Source organism: Triturus cristatus, chromosome 4_1, assembly GCF_964204655.1.
Source record: "Triturus cristatus chromosome 4_1, aTriCri1.1, whole genome shotgun sequence".
Lineage (NCBI taxonomy): Eukaryota > Metazoa > Chordata > Amphibia > Caudata > Salamandridae > Triturus > Triturus cristatus.
The window spans coordinates 566887823-566909616 of record NC_140585.1 but is presented as its reverse complement, the minus strand read 5'-3'; the positions used below and the strand labels follow the sequence as shown (position 1 = coordinate 566909616).

Genomic DNA, 21794 nt, shown 5'->3' with positions numbered 1-21794 from the left:
CAGACCACCACACAATGCCCTTTGTGAGCATTGATCCCTGTGGGGGCTCCCGCCCGTGATGGGTCACTTTCCATGCTGGTCCTGTACCGTTTGTGCCCTCACAGAGACTACAAAAGAGATCCAACTTTCTGAAACATTCAAATCAGTACAAAAAAAGCATACCAACTGCAACACAAGTAACTGTATATACACACTAACATGCCCATGCAACCTATGTTACATAGGTATGACAACCAGGATGGTCAAAACACGCATCATGAAGCACCGAAGTAACTTCTGCTGCCACGAGCTCAACACTGAGCTGTGCGCACATTTTGACCAAAAGGGCCATACTCCAGACAGCCACAGTTGGACCATTAGTGAGGCACATCCCCAGAAGAGTAAAGAAGCCCTGTTCATGGTAGAACAATATTGGATCTGTCGCCTCTCCTATGATAAACATGGTCTGAATGAGGGTATCCCCTAGAGCGCATTAAGCAGACAATACTTCACCTAATCACAGCGCCCACCCCTGGTTTCCGGTATGGATCTCATGAGAAGGGCCCACCTCACGTCTCCCACCATCCTGTTTTACACATGTAGTTAGGGCGGTGGGCCCTAGATTTACATTTTAACATCAGTTCCAGAGACTCATGTTTCCTCTTGCAGCTGGCACACATTAACTTTCCCTCTATCAGGGGACTGTAAAAATGACACTGTCATCCTTGTCTTGGTCTGGTCTCTCCTTTGACCTCAGTACATTAACCGAATATGTCTATACTGTATACCATCTCTTTAAATGTATATACATGACTTGGAGCAGCATAGTGGAGTGAGGGTAGGTCGGCCAGCAATCGTGCCGCTGCACAACTGTGAGTAACCAGAGAATGCTCTTCCAACAGGTCTGCTGGTGCGACGATGGTGTATAATTTTCAAATAAAGAGAAGATTCTGATAGAATTGGAAGACTACTGGAGTACCTTTCTGTTTGGACTTAAATATTGCATGTGCGCAGAGTATTTGTTTTGTGTCGCTTATTTGGTGATGAGGGTTGACATCCCACTCTTGTAGCACTGCTGACTATTGGAACTGTAAATATTTTGTTCAGAATGTCTTTGTGGGCCTAATTTCCCTTATTCACCCATATCATTTCAATATTTGATACACTGGTAAGTTTTTAGTAAAATGCACTGAGTGTGTCAGGGCATATAAATCAAATGCTACTACTGGGCTTGCAGCACTGGTTGTGCCAACCACATGATCAGCCCCGTAAACGAGTCTCAAACCTGTCACTGCAGTGCCTGCATGCGCAGTTTTAAACTGCCATGTCGACCTGGCAAGTGCACCCACTTGCCAGGCCCTAACCTTCCCTTTTCCTACATGTAAGGCATCCCTCGGGTAGGCCCAAGGTAGCCCCATGTGCAGGGTGCAGTGTATGTGAAAAGTGGGACATGTGGTGGTGTGTTTTACATGTCCAGATAGTGAAATACTGTGTATTTCGTTTTCCACTGTTGAATGGCTGGCTGTCCCATAGGCTATCATTGGAGCTACACCGGTAACATTTTACATGTGTAACTTTCAATTGGGAACAGCTAGAGATTTGGAGTTTAATCTCTCTGAACTCAGATTTTAATAACATCTTTTAGTAAAGGTGTTTTTGAAATTGTGTGTTTAAAAATGCAATTTTTAGAAAGTGGGCATTTTCTTGTTTAACCTTCCTGTGTGCCGTTGCCTGTTTGTGTATTCACTGTCTGGTTTTGGAGTGACAGGGGCTGGGAATGAGCGTACACTTTAGACAGTGACGAAGGGGGGTTGAGGTGTGCCCTACCTTTTCTGGGTGACTCATAGCCAGGCTGAATAGACCTTTCTGCATTCAGAGTTGTGGGAGGAGCTTTCACCTGCATTTAAATAGGCTGTGTCTGCTTCCTACAATGCTGTCTCCACCACCTGTAGTGAACCTGGACCAGGGAGGACAGAACTGGTTTTTACTGAGCTCAGAAACTCTTTCAACAAAGACTACAAAGAGAAAATTGGGTATAAATATTAGAGCTAAAACCCCAGAACTTTAGATCGCTTCTGAAATCATTAGGAACCTCTGTCAAGGTGAAGAGCTGAAGAGCTGTGAGGTGGAGTACTGCCCCTTTGCTGTGTGTTGCTGTGCTAGGTTGGCCTGAAGTTGCTGCTTTTGCCAAAGGGCAAATACTGGAATTTTGCTGTGAACCTGCTTGTGAAGAAACTCGAAGGGCTACTTGTGTGTGCTTGCCTCCTGTTCTGAAGTCTCAGGGGCACATATTCTTCACCACCAGCTTCCTTGAAGTCTACTGGTGGGAATTCTGACATGCCAGGAGGTGCCTATTACACTTATGTGCCTCTGGAGGTCGTTCCTGTTGCTGGGAGCACAAAAACATCTACCAACTATAGACCCCCATTTCTAACAGAGAAATATTCGGGTTCCTAATGTGACATCAGTGTAAAGAAAAAGCAGACGTGGAGTAAGGAGGCAATGTACCTTGGTTTTTCCAAATACACCGATCTCTGGGTTTTCAAGTTCGGAGCACCTATGTCCCTACTGTTTATAAATCACATCACAGTCCATGATAGCTGAAAAGCAGCGAGGCAACAAACAAAACCTGAGGGAATACCATATAATTCTCAGAAGTGGACATTTAACAGTCTCGAATTGAGGTTGCTAAGAATCCAACCTGTCACCCTTCTCCACTTTGTCTAGTACCCCAAAGAAATATTATCCTCCAAATCTTTGATTTTAGTGCTAAGATACTACAACCTTTGTCCCCAGTCAAGTCAAGAATTATAGTCTGACTTCCACATCTGAAAACTACTTTGCTGTGGTTCTCCATTCATTTATGGAATGAGGCATGGTCACTTCACAATGATTTAAGTTTGGTTGACAGTTCTGAGATTTTGTGTTCATACTGCCCATTGTGGACTTGACCACTAAGAATTGCTTGCTTCACTGTTGATTTAAATATAAACTCTGGCATTTTATTAGTAGAGGGTAGGGAGAGAGTCAGTGATAACATTTCTGTTAGGCTGCAGTGTAGCCACAGCTTCTACCTTTCAAAGATGTCATCAGTGCATTTAAAAGGCAATGTCCATGCTCCCAACTTGGATAGTGCAAGTACCAGTAATGATGGTTCAGCTGAATTACCAACCTCGTGATATTTTCGGCCCAGGTGATGCACCCTGAGAAATCCCTAACATCTCATCAATATGTATTTAAAGCATATAGGGGAGCTCCAACTCTTTATATCCTACAGTGCTTAAATAGATAAGAAGAAAGTTGCCCTGGATGGACTCATCAAAGTCAAGCCAGTAGACCCAGCAATTATGGGGTAGTTGAAGACAGACGAAAGCATCCCAAGTGGACTTCACAACCACTTTTGGGTTCTGCTGGCTACTTCGTGAGAGGCTGTCCAGGCAGGCAGGCAACACAATGCAGGTCTAGGAAGGAGGATGGAGTCCCAGCTCTGGTACAATCCAGGTCATTGCTCGTCAATGCTCAAACTCAGCCACTGCATCCCCACATGCTTCGGTGGACAGAATGCACACTTCATCCAGTATGTCAGAATACTCTGCCCCAGTGTGTATAAAAGCCTCATTTCAGAGCCACCATCTTCCATCTTCCACCTCCATGGGCAGTAGCATCTTCATTGGTTTTGTACCCTGGACAGCAGACCTCGGTTCATACCAAGTGTCATAGTCTTGCTTCAAGCTTAAGTGGTGAATGTCCTTTGTGGAAAAGGTTAGGCGGGTGTATCAGTTCATATTCACAGGCATCCAATGTCATATTTCAGGGCCTAACAAGCTCGCTTCTCCTCTCACATGGTTTCGTCCAACCCAATCATGACAACGGTGATCTTTCCACAAGCACCAGTCAATGGAGATCTTTGAAAGAGCAACCATTTACCTCCACGGCCACACTTCATCGCTCATTGAGTTGACTTTGACATCATCTAAATGTTACAATCAAAATAAATACGCCGCTGCATATATATGTCAATGTTTTGGAAGTAACATTTCTTCTCTTTCACTATGTCAGGGAATTTGGAGAAGTTTTTAAAACTGTGAGACAGTGTGCTTATGATTTGGCAGTTAATTAGTTACTACTTCTCAGAGTGAAATACCTTTATTATCCAACCACTTACACCTAATCCTATGGTTCTTTTGTTCATTTTATTGCTACACTGCCCAAAGGCTACCCTAAGGATTCTTGTCAAAACCAAATTATAACATCCTGCTCTGCACCAGGCTGGCACAAACTGGCACACTCTAGCCGATTACGTGACTGCATTAGTCTTTATAAGACTTACAGTCTTTACTAACAACTAACCCCTCCACATTGGAAGAGTGCATGATTGAGAGAGATTCAGCAACAAATGCACTGAGCAGATTGGTAGGGGTGACACAAACTAAAGCCTCACACCCCACGACTCTGTGATCTTGCGCCTCCCCAGCAACCGATGTCAGAGACTGATTCTAACTGTTCGTACAATACTTTTTAATACGGTATAATCTGCTATTTCTATTTCTTAATAAAGAATTGTGTATATTTGCCATTTTTTTTAAATTTGATTTCTAAATTAGCTTTGATGTGCGGAATTTAACATACACAGTTACATGGTATAGGCCCCCTCCGAAGTGCGCAGGACTCGCCAAATTGTTCTTTTTCAATATTGTTCATGTGGTTATCACCTAGGTAACTTTGCTATAAACCTAATTACTTGCATAACTAGATATTAAGCTACATATGGATATTGCTCCTTGATGTATTGTAAAAACTGTCAATGAAAAACGTAGAGTGCAATTTGGTTTAACAGTTTAATAATTATTGAGAGCGCCTGCATCAATGTATTCTTCGAGGAAGTTTCATGAGTTTTTACTATATGTTACGCTAATTTTGAACCACATTCTACAATGACATTTAGGAACTGAAATGTACCCATGCTGTTGCTACCAGGCTGTGATCTTGCTGCTTGCATATTATCTGTTTACTTATTTTCCAGAATTTATTACGCTGAAAAGCTGTTGAACATGAACCTTGTATTTGTAATTGCTGAGAGCAAAATGACTTGCCTCACGTGCGACACAGGAGTCCTTATTCAAGCAGAGCAACCTTGTATCCTTCAAATTGAGAGCCATTACCCTCCTGTATATCTCAGTTAAATAAACAGACATAGCATGCACCTGTTTATGTAATAATGACTGCTAAATGAATGAGACAAGATAAACGGGGCCCGGATGATGTCTGATTTTGATCGTAATGATAACTGTATAACCATGTCAGTATATTTACAACTTTAAATGGATGTTGTTGCTAATGAAGCACACGGGAGACACGCTGACACCATATCTTCCTTTATGGTTTTCTTTAAAGGGGACCACTGATGTTGTATTGAATCCACAGTTTGTCTCAGTGTGAGAACAGAAGGGGGGGGGCTGTTCCTTGGCCGCTTTGGAGGCAAAGGTGCAAAGTCCTTTTGCAGTCACAAAATCTGCAATTAGTGAACTCACAGGGCATCCGACCACAAAAGGGATTGGTGATATGTAAAAAGCACAGTTTGTGAGTCAGAAAAGCCTTGCCGACTCACAAAATGTTTTTTGCGGTCCATTGCAAATTGCAATTTGGAGGAGTCGTGAAAGAAGTGTCGCATCGTAACTGGAAGTCATAATTGTATGCATGAGATGTTTTCAACCACAATTGAGGACACAGGCCATTAAGCAGTTATTGACACCTCAAAGAAGGCGGTAGTTGATTCACAGAGAGGTGTATCTTCACTTTAGTGATTTTTGTCAGCAGCCTCAGGTAAGACTAGACTATTGTTTAGAGGACCAATGCCTACTAGTGCAAGGGTTTTCCGAAAAGGAAAACCTTTCGTTAAGAAACAACATTGGGAGCTTTAAGGATCTCTGGCACTTAAAATAAAATGTTTTCCATTTGGGAATGCAAATACGGGGATGGTAATCTGCTTTTCCTTGCAGGCCATTTACTATGCGCCGGATTCACAAACGGCCTCCGCTCACGGGGCAGGGCCCCGCAGTCGCAGGGGTTTCTGAACTCGGGGCAGAATCGTCGGAATGAGAATTCCCATTGCAGAGATTTTGCCCCGAGAACAGAGACTCCTCCAGTACTGTGGGGCTTCCGCTATGAGTGTGGAGGCCCTTTGTGCATCAGGCCCTATGTATGTATCCAATCACAGGGTTTCTGCCTAATTAATATTAATTAGGCAGGTCATTCTGTGACCCCTTTTGAATGTACATTTTGTGATGTGTCCTATGAGCACAGAGATTACACAACAAAATTAAAGAGTGATCACAAAAAGTCAGAGCTCAATTTGCCACCACATTTGGCAATCATTTTTTGGGACATGTGGCCCATAGTGTTGGATTCACTGAAATATGTGGTTTCTGAGTAGGCAGAATCAAATTCAAAAGTAGGACATGGGTTAAGACCAGACAATGACCACAGGTTCTGGATTCACAGATGCAGTACCTACATCTGTGCATGCTCCTCTAATGTAATGCATTCAGTCCCATGAGTTGCACTCCTAAATAGGATGATGTAGCCCGACATATGTTATAAGGATATTGCAAATCACAGAGGAATTACATAACTATGTACAGGAACTAGGCCAAAGCCTGAATTCATATATAAGGTTAAGGAACGCCAAGGTGACTTGCAATAGCCTTATTATGCACTGCAAGGGGTACTTTGTTCCTTATAATACATGATCAAACCACCACCTTTCCCACACACCACTTTAATCCTTGGTCTGTAGTTCTTTCATATGAAAGAGACAGTATGAAGAATGAAAAGAGAATCTAAAGTGCAAAATTAAACACATGAACTAGCAGTTAGGTATTTGTTGCAAAAAGATGTGAGAATTGGTTTAATACAAGTATTTTTTTTTTTTTAAAAGGCTCGGTGACTCAGTATGGGTAGAAACTTGCACAAAGATTCTAATTATTTTATAATTACCTAAGGAGTGCAAAAAAGAAACATGTTGCCATAGATATCTATTTTTTGCTTGTCACTGTACAGTTAGAAAAACAGAGCAGAAGAAAGAAAAGCCATGTTTCATTTTTGTTCTTTAATCAGCTGCTTTAATTGTGCTCAAATAATTGTCTCTGCTGCTATCTCTGACAACAGGCATTGTAACGTCAGAATTCAATTGTAATAAGTTATTACAATTGGCGGCTTTAGTACTTCTTTATAATAGATGGCTGGATGCGTCACATGCCACCTATTATAAAGACATTTCAGACAGTTTTTTATACAGGGTGTACAAAATGGCTAGTATTATAAAGAGATATGTACCTATTGATGTTGAAGGTACTTTGCACTTCACCCACATGAATAAGGGGAGAGGCATTGCCATATATGTCTTAAAAGAAAACTACTTATTTAAATCTTGAACAGTGGAGTACAATAGTTTGGAGTTATGAATAGAGCATTCCTTTCCCCTGTTGCTTAACTGGATCCGCAACAGCCTGGACTACAAGAGGCGAATGGGTTGTGTGCCAGTTGCAAATCTTGCAGCAACTCTTCCTGGAAAATGGTTGCAACCATAGTTTCAGGATAAGAAATGCTTGTCTTTGAGCATGTACAAAGATAATAAATAAGAAACAAAAAAAAGTTTAACAAAAAGCTGAAAAAAGAAAGTACAAGGAAGCTGTAAAGCACAAAAGCACCCCAAATTCGTGAAAAATCGAAATAAATCGAAATGCGCAAAAGAAGTTGTGACTGAAACAGCTGAGGGAATAGCAAACAGATTACCTGCATGATGAAGTCCTTTGTTATAGTAGATAACGAAAGAAAAGAGGACCTGAATGAGAGTTAACATTCAAATAAAAAAAAGGGCTAGAGAGTTAGAACCAGTGTTGAACACGTATCTGTTGCCATGAACAGCAGTAAGGGAGGAATATGGCTTTTGTAACAGCTGTTATACAGTGACATAAGTTGCCAGAATGGCAAGTCTCATTGACATAATCCTATTTTACTATTGCAATTAGTCATTCTGAATCATTAAAAATAGTTTTAAATCCTGTCTGGCCTAGAGGCAGCTTTAGCTTTTTCCCCTGACTCATGTAATAATAATAATAATACAGATGCTTGTAGAGCGCGAACAGCTACCTCAGGTGAGGTGTCCCGGCGCTAGCGAGTCCTACAGCCAAGAGCGAGTAGTCAGGGGGAAGATCAAGATTATTGCATAAAGAGCCAAGTTTTTAGGAGCTTCCTAAAGCTAGCTTCTGTGTAGTGGCAGATTGGATGGCAGGGGGCAAGATATTCCATAGTTTAGCCGTGCCGGCAGAGGAGGACCTACCTCCAAGTCTAGCTTTCCTCACACGCGGAGAAGTTAGCTTGAGCAAGGAGTTTGAGCGCAGCTCTCGTTTATGGTGGTAACGGGGAAGTCGAAGTTTTAGATAGTTGGGACACGTGCCTTTTAGTGCTCTGAAAGCCAAGGTAAGCACCTTGAACTTAATTCTGCTTGCCACTGGCAACCAGTGCAGCTCGTGCAGATGCGGAGAGATATGCTGCCAGAAAGGGACACGTTTTGTCAATCTCGCAGCCGCATTCTGCACGATCTGTAAGCGTTGCACCGCATATTTGGGCAGACCAAGAAAGAGGCCATTAGAATAGTCGAGTCGAGATGTGATTGTTGCGTGAACAACCGTTTTTCGACACTCGACTGGTAGCAGGGGCAGAAATTTTCGCAAATTTCTGAGTTTGTGCAGGCAGCCAGCGGTAAGCTGTTGTATATGCGGCAAGAAGGACAAATTCTCATCCCATCTTACTCCTAGATTTTTTGCATGGGTTCCGGGAGATGGGGCAGGGCCCATTTCCGTTGGCCACCACAAGTCCGGAGGGGGGTGTTTGAGATTTCCAAAGAATAACACCTCTGTTTTGCTCGCATTCATTTTGAGTTTATTAGTGTTCATCCATTTGGCCACGTCTCGAAGACAGCCCCTGATTTTACTAAAAGCTGCCTCTGACGTGTCTGTATAGGGGAAGACCAATTGAGTGTCATCCGCATATGATATTGCCTTGACCCCCCATTTAGCAATCAAGGTGAAAAGCGGGGCCAGATAGACATTGAACAGCAGAGGGCTGAGTGCCGACCCCTGTGGGACACCACACCAGAGGCCTTTAGGTTCAGAAGAGAAGGGGCCCAGAGCCACTTTCTGGGACCGATCTGTGAGGTAGGAGTGTAGCCAGTTAAGAGCTATGTCTCCAAGGCCGATGTCCTTAAGTCGAATCAGCAGTCTGCTATGATCTACCGTATCAAAAGCAGCGGATAGATCCAGGAGCACCAGCATAGCTGATGCCCCTGAATCTAAGGACCACCTGATTGACTCGGCAACCTCAATGAGGGCCGTCTCGGTGCTAAAGCCGGCCCTAAAGCCGGACTGAGTTTCATGTAGGGCACCGCTTTCTTCAATAAAGCTGTTAAGCTGCAGTTGGATCAGTTTTTCGAGCATTTTGCCAGGGGCTGCTAAATGGGAGATGGGTCGGAGATTGCTCAGATCATCCAGCGCGCCTTGGGATTTTTTTTTCAGCGGGAGAAGAGTGGCCTGTTTCCAGCAATCCGGGAACATGCCTTTTGTAATGGACGTGTTCCATATGTGTAAGAGGGGAACTGCGATTGCGTCAGACATTAATTTCCACAGTTTAGGTGGGCATGGATCATCAGGTGCCCCAGATTTGCATTTTTGTATTTCTTTCAATGCCTCAGAGAGGGTGATGGGCTGAAATTGATTTAAGGAGGAAGCGGGTGGCTCAGAAACTCCCAGCTCATCCATAGATGTCGGCTCGGGGTTCGTAAAAGTATCGTACACTTTTAATATTTTGGTGTCAAAGAAATCTGAGATGGTTTCACAGAGTCTTGTGGATGGGATAATATCCGTCTCGATGGCTCTGGGCTTGAAGAAAGATTTAACAATCTTAAAAACTTCTTTACTTGATTGTTCCGCCTGCTGGATGGAGGTCGCAAAGAAGATTTTTTTTGGCTTTTTTTATGGATAAATGTAAGGCATGGAGGGCTTTTTTATAGCTGGTTTTGGCTGATTCGCAATAATTTGCTCGCCAAAGGCGCTCCAGCTTTTTGCATTTACTTTTTTCGGCCATCTGCTCAGGGGAGAACCACGGAGCAGAGGGAGATTCTCTGCGCGACGTAGCGATTCTGGCCGGAGCGATAGAGTCCACTACATTGCCAATCCACGAGTTCAGTGATGCAGCATCGGAGTTTACATCCGAGGTAAGGGGTAGGGGGTTTGCTCGAAGTGCCGGGCATAGAGTGTCCGCTGTTAAATTATCCCATTTTCTCCGCACATAGGAGCGTTTCCCTGTGATCTGAGACTGGGAGGAGATTGAGATGGACATAGTGATTAAGTAGTGATCCGTCCAGAGCAGTGGTATCGAAGAATTAGCTTTTGTGTTCGATATGTTGGAAAAGAAAAGGTCCAGCATATGCCCCGCCCGATGCGTGGGGCCTGCAATAGCTTGAGTTAGATTGGCCGATTGCAGGGTTGAGATGAGGTGAGTAGCCTGTGGACAATCAAGATTGTCGGCGTGAAGATTAAAATCACCGGCTACGATATAATGCGGGTGGGCTAGAGAGTTTAGGACTATAAAGTCCATAAGCTCACTCAAAGATGATGCCGGGCAGTCCGGGGGTCTGTAGATAATTAGGCCTGTAAGAGACAGTTGGGGGGTTGTTTGGAGGCAAAAGTGTAACCCCTCTGTGCCTGGGAATGTAGTAGGAGTGGAGGACAACAATGTGTATTTCTCGTTGTAGATGAAAGCCACTCCACCACCTCTTCGGCCTTCCTTTCTATTAGAGAAGCTCAGTTTAAAGCCTGGCGGGATTGCTAGCGAAATGGATGCCATGTTGTCCTTATTGAGCCATGTCTCCGTAAGGCACAAGGCATCCCAATTAGAGTCCGCTATTAGTAAGCATAAATCATCAGCATGCTTGGGAAGGAATCTGCAGTTCAGTAGACCGATCCTAAGTTGGGTAGAGGAGGTGTTGCGAGATGGTTTACTTGCTTTTTTGAGAGGTGATACTACTTGGGGAGAGACAATGCCAAGAGACTTTTGTCAGCGTGGGCAGTGGGGCGGGAGATCCTGAGTCGTCAGATTGAGCTCAGGCGACTGACAGGGAGTGGCAGCGTTCAGTGACCGTAGCTCCGCACTGGACCAGACAATCCTTTGATTGTGTGAATGGACACAGGCAGCACGGCTGGCGCTGGAAGCGATCCGGTCGCGGACGGGCGCAGATGGGCTTGCCTTAGGCGCGCCTTCGGCGCGCAAACGGCGCGCCCGCTGCGCCCGTCCGCTGCGCTTCCGGGGGAAGCACATGTTTTTATGTTGGGGGGGTGTGGCCTGAAGGGGGGTGGGCGTGGCCGCAGTTTTCCCCTCACCCAGCGCCGGTGTGTCAGAATCCCTCGTGAGCGCTCAGTCGGCTCGTTGGGAAAGTGCACGTGATAGCAGCAAGATGTTTGTTAAACGCACAAAGTTATTACACAAACAAAGCTTAAAATGCAGTTTTTTAAAAACCTTCCGGCTTTTCGCCTCAGGAGCTTGCAGGACAGTGACCGCGCTTGTGAATCAGCGCGCTCTTTTATAGCTACGGGGAAAGGGGGCGTGGCCTGAAGAGGGGTGGGCGTGGCCGTAGTCTTCCCCTCACCCAGCGCCGGTGTGTCAGAATCCCTCGTGAGCGCTCAGTCGGCTCGTTGGGAAAGTGCACGTGATAGCAGCAAGATGTTTGTTAAAAGCACAAAGTTATTACACAAACAAAGCTTAAAATGCAGTTTTTTAAAAACCTCCCGGCTTTTCGCCTCAGGAGCTCGCAGGACAGTGACCGCGCTTGTGAATCAGCGCGCTCTTTTATAGCTACGGGAAAAGGGGGCGTGGCCTAAAGGGGGTGGGCGTGGCCGCAGTCTTCCCCTCACCCAGCGCCGGTGTGTCAGAATCCCTCGTGAGCGCTCAGTCGGCTTGTTGGGAAAGTGCACGTGATAGCAGAAAGATGTTTGTTAAAAGCACAAAGTTATTACACAAACAAAGCTTAAAATGCAGTTTTTTAAAAACCTCCCGGCTTTTCGCCTCAGGAGCTTGCAGGACAGTGACCGCGCTTGTGAATCAGTGCGCTCTTTTATAGCTACGGGAAAAGGGGGCGTGGCCTGAAGGGGGTGGGCGTGGCCGCAGTCTTCCCCTCACCCAGCGCCGGTGTGTCAGAATCCCTCGTGAGCGCTCAGTCGGCTCGTTGGGAAACTGCACGTGATAGCAGCAAGATGTTTGTTAAAAGCACAAAGTTATTACACAAACAAAGCTTAAAATGCAGTTTTTTAAAAACCTCCCGGCTTTTCGCCTCAGGAGCTTGCAGGACAGTGTAGTTAGAAAAATGTATAAATAAGAAGAACAAATTAATAATATATATATGTATACACACACACACACACACACTGTCTCTCTCTCTCTCTCTCTCTCTCTCTCTCTCGCTCTCTCTCTCTCTCTGCTGGTTGGGCAAAGAAGTTCCCATGGGAGCTGAATGTCCTTGGGGTCCAACAAGCCCTTCTGCTTATTCCAGTAAGTCCCACACAGTGGAATTGCTGATTGGTCTTCGGAGGCCAAGCCCCTGTCTCCACCACTCCACCCACATATTTGCTGCAAAATTAAATTAAAAAATATTATCTAGGGGGTCAGGGTATTCCTACCCTGCCTCGTTTTCTTTAATTTAACTTTTTTTTGTGGGACTTCAAGCCAAGTCCCAAGATGGCTGCCAACACTTCTTGGTGGAGGTGTTGGCAGCCAATCACATTTCAGTAGGTTCCGTAAATCCACTGCAAGAATGTGCATCCCCAGATATCTATATTTTTAAATGTAAATATCTCTGAAACTATTGAATGGATTTACACCTAGCTTTCTGCCAAATTTGGTGCAATTCCGTTCAACGGTTCGGGCTGTAGTCGTATTCAAAAAAAGCTAAATCCCCTTAGCATAACATGGGGAAAAGGCATTTAGGGACCCCACTTTCGTCTTGGCCCCCACTTGACAGATCACCTTGAAACTTTCAACACAGCAGCTTAACCCAAAAAGGGGTAGTTTATTGAAACTCTTGTGACAATTCTTCAAGCGGAGACAAAGTTATTGGAAAAACAAAATCTTTTCATATGAAAGCTTAGGTCCAAACTATACCTACCTACTGGCGATCACTGGACTTCGTTTTTGCTGGTGGTTAAATTCTGGGCACTTTACCACTGCTGATCACTCATAAAGTGCAAGTGCTCCCTGTGTAAAATATGATTGTGATTGGTTCGCCATGATTGGCATATTTTACTGGTAAGTCCCTAGTAAAGTGTACGGTGTGTTCCCAGGGCCTCAGGCCTGACACTGCAGGATAATGTAGTTTTAAACTGCCATGTCGACCTGGCAAGAGCATCCACTTGTCAGGCCCAAACCTTCCCTTTTATTACATGTAAGGCACCCCTAAGGTAGGCCCAAAGTAGCCCCATGGGCAGGTTGCAGTGTATGTGAAAATGAGGACATGTACTGGTGTGTTTTACACGTCCTGATAGTGAAGTACTGCTAATTTTGTTTTTCACTATTGCAAGGACTATCTCTCTCGTTGGTTATCCTTGGAGGTTCCTTGTAACACTTTGCAAGTTTAACTTTCAATTGCAAAGAGAGTTCCCTGAACTAAGGATTTAAAAAAAACGTATCTTTCTGTGAAGATGGTTTTTAAATTGTGTGGTTGAAAATGCCACTTTTAGAAAGTGTAATGTAGGGTTTGGCCCTTAATCAGTTAGGCTAAGCCTCTATTATGTCACTAAAAATACAACTTGCCAATACTGATAGTCATTCACATCCTCATGCAAACAAAATGATCACACCTCTCAAATGTTATGATTATTACATTTTTCTTTGTTCACATAAAAAATTATTTTTTTATTTTGAATTTGTTACGGGTTATCTTGGGTGTGTAACTCCCTTACCCTGACTAGAAGGAAAGGTCTCTACTTGGAAAGGGTGCATACAGTTGTCAACTAGAAACTAGAGACCCTTATTTCTAACTATATATATATCTATATCTATATCTATCTATATATATATATATTCACTGAAAAAACCATAGGTTTCACACATGTTATAGTTAGCTGGACATTTTACTGATAAAAAACCAATGAAATTCCCCCGTTATAGTTACTGTAGGCAACTATAACTCACGCGACCGTAATCCTCTGCTGATGCTAATACTGTATTTAGACACTTATTTGCCCATGTCTTCTTCCATTAAATTTTAGCTATACATATATTACAAATATTTTTTTTTCATAAAGACACATATGTCATCAGCAGAGGATTACGGTCGCGTGAGTTATAGTTGCCTACAGTAACTATAACGGGGGAATTTCATTGGTTTTTTATCAGTAAAATGTCCAGCTAACTATAACATGTGTGAAACCTATGGTTTTTTCAGTGAATTTGTACGGTTTTTTAAATGCTAAGTTACTTTACGCCATTTGTGGCGTGCGCGCCCACTTAACGCAGTTCGTTCCGTGCGCGCACGGTGCGCTTCGCGCACCGTGCGCGCACAGTGAGCACGCGGTGCGCCTCGCGCACCGCCTGCCCACGTTACGCTAGATGGGCCATGAACGCACGATGCGCTTCGCGCACCGTGCGCACATGGAGGTCATATGATGAGCATCGTTGTGACAGGTAAAATATATGTTTTGTTTATCTCTGATTAGCCATGCACAAAAGGTGCCCTTCGGGCACCTTTTGCACACGGGGTGGGGAGAATGTGGATTTTTTTTTTTTTTTTTATTATTTCTTAAAGTACGCGTACGGTAAGCGTAATCGGCGACATTTTCGAAAAAATTAAAATTGCCTTTTTTCACTTGGGGGATCGTTGGGGACTCCCTCGACATGGCTAGGTGCTTGGGAGCTGTGTAAACAGCCCCTTTACATGGTTTGCACTTTGTTTTTCAACCCCCTGTCAGAGTGCGAGAGAGAAAATGGCGGCCGCCGCTTCCTGGTTTCGACCGATTCGAATGTTTACTAAGACCTAAGGGCCAATCAGAATCGCGCTCGCGCACGCCACCGTACGCGTACGGTAAGCGCACCGTAAGCGCACCGTAAGCTGGCTCAGATATATATATTGATTTAAAGGCTATTTTCTCAGAATCTACTGAACAGATTTACACCAAACCTACAAAAGGCACTTCCTTGACCTGAGGACTACCTCTCTGCCAAATTTCTAGTAATTCTGTTCAGCCGTTCGGGCTGTAGCCCTGTCTAAAGGTCCTATGGAAAAATGCATGGGAAAAACGTGTTTTGAGACCCCCTTTTATCTCAGCCCCCGCTTGACGAATCCCCCCGAGACTTTCAGGGAAGGAGCGGAGCGTAGCGCCCCACCTATTTTGAAAAATTCGCGAGGATTCGTCGACCGGCGCCAAAGTTATTCAAAATAGAATGTTGCGGATTTCCTATGGAAACGTGGTCCTAACTATAACTACCTACTGGCGACCGCCAGTAGGTAATATATATATATATATATATATATATATATATATATATATATATATATATATATATATACATAGACAGTATGTTTATTTCCACGTCAGACAGCCTCAGATACAAGTGACTTGTAAAACAAGACGTGGCACATCCAATTCGATTTGTCCAAATTATTGTATTTTTTAGGTCATAGCACCAAGTTCAGCAGCGTGGAATAGTCTACACGTTTTGGCCGTAGCCTTGAACAAGGCCATAGAGATGTACATGCAGAGTGCCCATTTAAAGGAGCATATGCTCCAACCTCCACCTCTTTCAACCAACTTTATTTACAAAGGAGACACAACCAATATATCAACTAATGTCTTGGATACAGAGGCTTGGAATTTAGATACATGTAAAGTAAATTGAATAAACACAGATAATGGTAAAGTACCAGCCTAGTATTTCTTCCCTTTTCCTTTCTCAAATCTAAAAGCTTATTCATCTTAAACCATAAATTATGCTCTAAAACCATTCTATTTTGCTTTGAGCCACATTGTTGTTATACATTTTGTTTCCGATAATGTCCGAGATAGCACATTCATTGCCATTAAATTACTTTATGATTATCCTTGTTTACATGTTGATTCACACTAATCTACACCCCATATTCATGCATTGTGACTTTGTCCTATTAGATATTTAGAAGTTATTAAAGATTCTCAAAAAGTTATTAAGATCTATGCTATCCCCATTTAGTAAGCCCTAGATCATATAGATTGACAAGTTTCATGTTTTCTAAATATAAAGACAATGTGCCTGGTCTTAAAATATGTTCCATGAGTAGAGCAGGGCTACATGAGATATTTAAATAAGTCCCATACCTCATCATTTCATAAAACTAGTTCTCACCTCTGGTGTGCATAGTAGGCATTAACTATATGTTTTTGTGCAAAACAGCAAGATCTCCTAAAGTGCTCTGTGCTGAAACTGGAATAATTGTAATAAAATATATTTATCAAAAATATGTATATAAAAAATGTATATATACATTATCTACTGGCGGTCGCCAGTAGATAGTTATAGTTAGGACCGTGTTTCCATAGGAAATCTGAACATTCTATTTTGAATAACTTTGGCGCCAGTTGATGAATCCTCGCGAAATTTTCAAAACTAATGGGGCGCTCCGCTCAGCTCCTACCCTGAAAGTCTCGGGGTGATTCGTCAAGCGGGGGCCGAGAAAAAAGGGGGGTCCCAAAACGCGTTTTCCCCATGTTATTTTCCATAGGACCTTTAGTCGAAGGTACAGCCCGAACGGCTGAACAGAATTACTTGAAATTTGGCAGAGAAGTAGTCCTCAGGTCAAGGCATGTGCCTTTTGCATATATGGAGTCAATCTGTACAGTAGTTCCTGACAAAATTGCAGTTAAAAGTACATAAATATCTATATGCGCGCACTGTGCGCGCGCACCGTGCCGTGCGCGAGCGTAATTCTGATTGGTGGTTACATGTCAGTCAACATTCAAATCGGTCGAAATCAGGAAGTGTTGTCCGCTATTTTGTTTGTTTTGGGTGCCACACTGAAAAAGAGAGGTGGCGAACGTGAAAAGGGGGCAGGGTAGAGAGTTCCTGACCCCCTAGCCTTTGTCAGGGGGTCCCTCAAGGACCCAGAAGGGTGAAAAAAACATTTTTTAAATTTTTTTTAAATCGCGGGGTGTGCGCACGGTGCGCGCACGGTGCGCGCACGGTGAAAAACCTTAAAAAAATATATATAATAATACAAACATAACTTAGCATTTAAAAAACCGTACAAATTCACTTAAAAAACCATAGGTTTCACACACGTTATAGTTAGGAATTAGCATTTAAAAAACCTTGCAAATTCACTTAAAAAACCATAGGTTTCACACATGTTATAGTTAGGTGGACATTTCACTCGTAAAAAAACAATTAAATTCCCCCGTTATAGTTAGTTCAGATAACTATAACTCGTGCGACTGCCACTCTATCACAAGGATGTTGTCATCAGTGATGTCAATAGTGATGCCACTGACCATGTCATGAGTGATGTAATATGTGATGTCATGAGCAGGGGATTGCGGGCGCGCGAGTTATAGTTATCTGAACTAACTATAACGGGGGAATTTCATTGGTTTTTTACGAGTGAAATGTCCACCTAACTATAACATGTGTGAAACCTATGGTTTTTTAAGTGAATATATATATATATATCACTATTACAGAAAAGGTGCCTAATTCTTTTTATTTTCTAAAGTATTTGATCTATATTAACTTAGAAGTGCACCATAGTCATTCTTGTCATAAAGTATCACCATGTGTTCCACACCAAGCCTTCTACACATCAAACTCAAGGGGCCATTCATGCAGTACTTAGTACCTAATTTGCTAATTCTAAAATTCAGGTTTTACCTATTACTTACAGCAGAGTGAGAGAATGTTTTTGGGCCTCCCATGGGTATTCCCTATGTCCTACAAGCAGAAAAACACATTTACAAGCAACAAAAATAGAGAGACTATTTGTGGGACTCCCATGGGTTAAACATAATGGCATACCAGGTGTAAAATCAAAAAAATCATCTTCTAGACAATTCAACATTGTATACATGATTTCTTTAAAGTGCATCTAATTGAGAATCCTATATCCTCAGAGGGATCTGTTGTTAAGAATTCCATGCAATGCCATGATGGAGATCTTTCAGACATCTAAGGAATTTAAGAGAATTGATCTCCCTCTGTCTTTTAAGCCAACACATCATGTAGTCAATTTATATATATATATATATATATATATATATATATATATATATATATATATATATATATAATATATCTATATATGTATATATATATACACCTTCTTTTTCATTCCTATATACAGTTCCTGTGTTGAGGCCTCATCATGCAGCTGTCCGTTATTTCATTTTTCAAATCAATATTTATTCCTCAAATGTGTACGTGCAATTCAGCTTCCCTATTTAAACCCCAAGGGTTTTCAGTTCCCATTAATAGATTCCACCTTGATTCAGTTCTCCGCAAATTTAGTTCTCTATTGCCTCTAAATGGGATATGTTGAATTCCATAATATACACATTTCTTTATATCTCGATCCTGTTTTTCCCAAATACGTTTTGCCATGCCATTGGTAAAATCTTTATTTGAGATGGCTCGAATGTACTGTCGAATCCGAAACTTCAATTTATTGATTGTACTCTCTATGTATATCATTCCACACTCACATTCCAGGGCATATACTACATGAGTACTTTCGCAGTGTATATGTCCCCTGATTATTCTGGTCCTTCCATTGACCACTTTGACTTTTGTCCTGTTGTCACCCTTACATTTGGCACAATTAAAGAAGCCTAGTTGGTTCGACAGTAGCCAATTCCTCGATTTGTCCTGGTTGGGGAGAAAACATTGGACTAAGATGTCCCCTAATGAGTGCATTTTCCGGTATGTTATATTCGGGTGATTTTCTAATTGGCCTTTCAGGTCTTCACCCTGTTCTACAATTCTCCAAGTACGTTTTATTAGTGTCTTTATTTCCTTCTCAGGTGTGTTAAAATCCATAACAAATCTGATAATATATTCCTTTCTATTTTTTTCTTTAGTTCTTCTCAAAACATCTGTTAGAACTGAGATTGGGTATCCACGTTTTAGAAATCTCTGTGTCATTTCTGATGTTTGTTGTTCAAAATCCTCTTCTTTGGAGCAATTACTTTTAACTGTGAGATACTGGGCGTATGGTATGCTCCATTTTAGAGCAGTTGGATGTGCACTATTTGCAAAGAGAAGGTTATCGCCACTTGTCGGTTTCCTGAAGACTTTTCTGTATATCTTCCCTTGAGAAACATACAATTTGATATTAAGGAATGTCAGCTCTGTTTTACTCACAGTGTAGGTAAATTTAAGATTTTGAGGATTGTCACTTAGTGATCTGAGAAAGTTCCCCAATTCCACTTGTTTACCCTGCCAGAGTAGCAAGAGGTCACCAATGAATTGTAACCAGAGTACCACTTTTCTCATACACTCCAAGTCATTTTCCTTGCAGATTGTTTCAGTTTCGAAGAAGCCCATGGTATGATTGGCATATGTTGAGGCAAACGAAGTCCCCATCACTGTTCCCTGTCTTTGTTTATAGTATTTTCCATTGAAGATTAAGATGTTATTCATAAGGCAGAACTTCATTATATCAAGCAGCATCTCTGTATGATCCAATAGACTCAAAGACCTTGATCGTAAATAATGCTTGCTGCCAATCCATCTTTAAGTTTAATGGATGTATGCAGATACACAACATCTACTGTTGCCATGATGTAATTCTGTTTCCAAAGATTATCATTTATTCTACTTAGTAAATCCGTTGAATCCCTGATGTATGATGGAAGGCTCAATACATATGGGAAGAGAAAAATATCCATAAATCTTTAGGCATTTTCCAGTAAGGAGTCACAGGACGTTAGGTCTTCCTGGGGGATTGTCAGCATTTTTATGGACTTTCGGTAGAAAGTAAATGGTTGAGAGAGTTGTATATTCTTTCTTTAAATAAAATTATTCATTCTCATCCAATAGCTCCCGATCATACCAGTTCTTTAGCTTTATATGGAAGCCCTTCATTATTTCTTGCATCGGATTGCCTCCTAACGTTTCATGATGATCACGATTATTCAATTGCCTGTTAGCTTCCAGTATGTATTTCTGTCTGTCCATAATCACAATATTCCCCCCTTTGTCTGAGGATTTTATTATATTTTTATTTTTCTGTAGATCCTTCAATGCTGTCCAGTCATCCTTTGTCACGTTCTCCTTGTGTTTGCTCTGATTAACTTTTGTGTTTGTTATGGCTATTTTCCTCAACCCATCAGCAACAAGCTCCTGAAAGAGGTCCACCTTATTCCCTGATGGTAATTGAGGGCAACATTTCTAATCCACCTTTCTACCGCTACTCATTGAAGCATCTGTATCAATGTTTAATTCCTTGCCCCATTCTCTGTCACCTAACCTCTTCCCTTCTTTTGTTACTATATTTTCAAAATCCAAGATGGTTTGTATGTGCGGTAGATCCTTCTCTGTTAAAATGCACAAGGTTTGCTATGTTTCCCCTATTTGTCTCTGATTATTTTTTGAGGCAAAGTGCTTCTTGAGTTTTAATTTTTGACAGAATTTGTAAAGATCAATTCTGTATTCACTAGATCCATTCTCAATTTTGGAAGAAGGAAAGGCCCTTGTTCAAAAGTTCAGATGCATACTGAAGATGTTGATCACTAAATTCCCCTCACTTCTATTGTCTTGTTTCATTAGTATTATTCCTTTGGATTTTTCTTTTTCTCTCCTCCTCTGCCACATTTAAATTTTCCTGCTCCTTATGGTTCTTTTTGATTTTTTTGATTCATCCCTCCTCTGCCTCTCCCCCTCGTTGTCCTCTGGAGGAGGCACAATTCCCCGGAAAAATCCAGTTTTGGTATGTTCGCAGATGCTTCCTCATCGCCTGAACTGACTTCGGAGCTCTCTACACTAGATGGTGGATCCACTTTTCCTCTCATTAGATCCATTCTCTGTCTTCTATGCAGAGTATCAAATCGCCTGGCAAAGGTGTACATTCTTTCCATCGTATAGTCAGTTTTATCTCTATTGAATTTCTTCAACTTTTTCATTTTCACTTTTTTTCATGTTTCTCCATTTTTCTTTCTAATTCCTTCATTGATTTTTTGCCTTCTTCTGTTTCTCCATATTTCTCCAATCTTTTTTCCCAATTTTTATTTTTTTCTGATATGCTCGATAGTCTCCTTTCTGCATGTATGATAAAGGTTTTCATGAGTTTCAAGGAGCATTCTGTCGTGTCTGATTGCCACTTAGTAAGTACATCTAAATCCATATCATTTAACGTTGGTAACACCAAGATCCGTAGTCCTCTAGGGATTTGGTGACATTCAATGTATCTTTTTAGTGTCGCACTCTCCCACCATTTATTTATTTCTGCAATCTCTAGTTTCTCCAACTCTTTAAGTGTTTGTTTAGGGTCACTTCCTCATTCTCGATTTGCGCTATTTTAGCTAGTTCTTTCCTGGTCATACAATGCAGAGAACATGTCATTTGCCGTTTGTTCTCATTTGCTAAACCTGTTGGCCATGTTTGTTTTAGCTGGCTTTTCCTCTTTTCAGGTCTATGAGTGAGAAAGGCAGCCTCTTAGATGTTTAACAGCTATTATATCCAAATTCATTGCCCCTTTTCCTCCGTATGTTTCAGAATATTCAAAGACCAACAGTTTTGTGTTTTTT

The 21794-nt window shown here is 42.1% G+C and overlaps 1 protein-coding gene across 8 annotated transcripts in view; it reads left to right on the top strand.

Annotated features, from left to right (window-relative positions):
- The window catches only part of CACNA2D1 (calcium voltage-gated channel auxiliary subunit alpha2delta 1), a 1735709-nt gene that overhangs the window by 1668295 nt on the left and 45620 nt on the right, over nt 1–21794 (top strand). For all 8 annotated transcript variants that reach the window (XM_085652892.1, XM_085652894.1, XM_085652893.1 and 5 more), the window contains one exon: nt 5003–5115. In XM_085652892.1, the coding sequence (XP_085509018.1) occupies nt 5003–5115 (113 nt within the window). The remainder of the gene's footprint in view (nt 1–5002; nt 5116–21794) is intronic.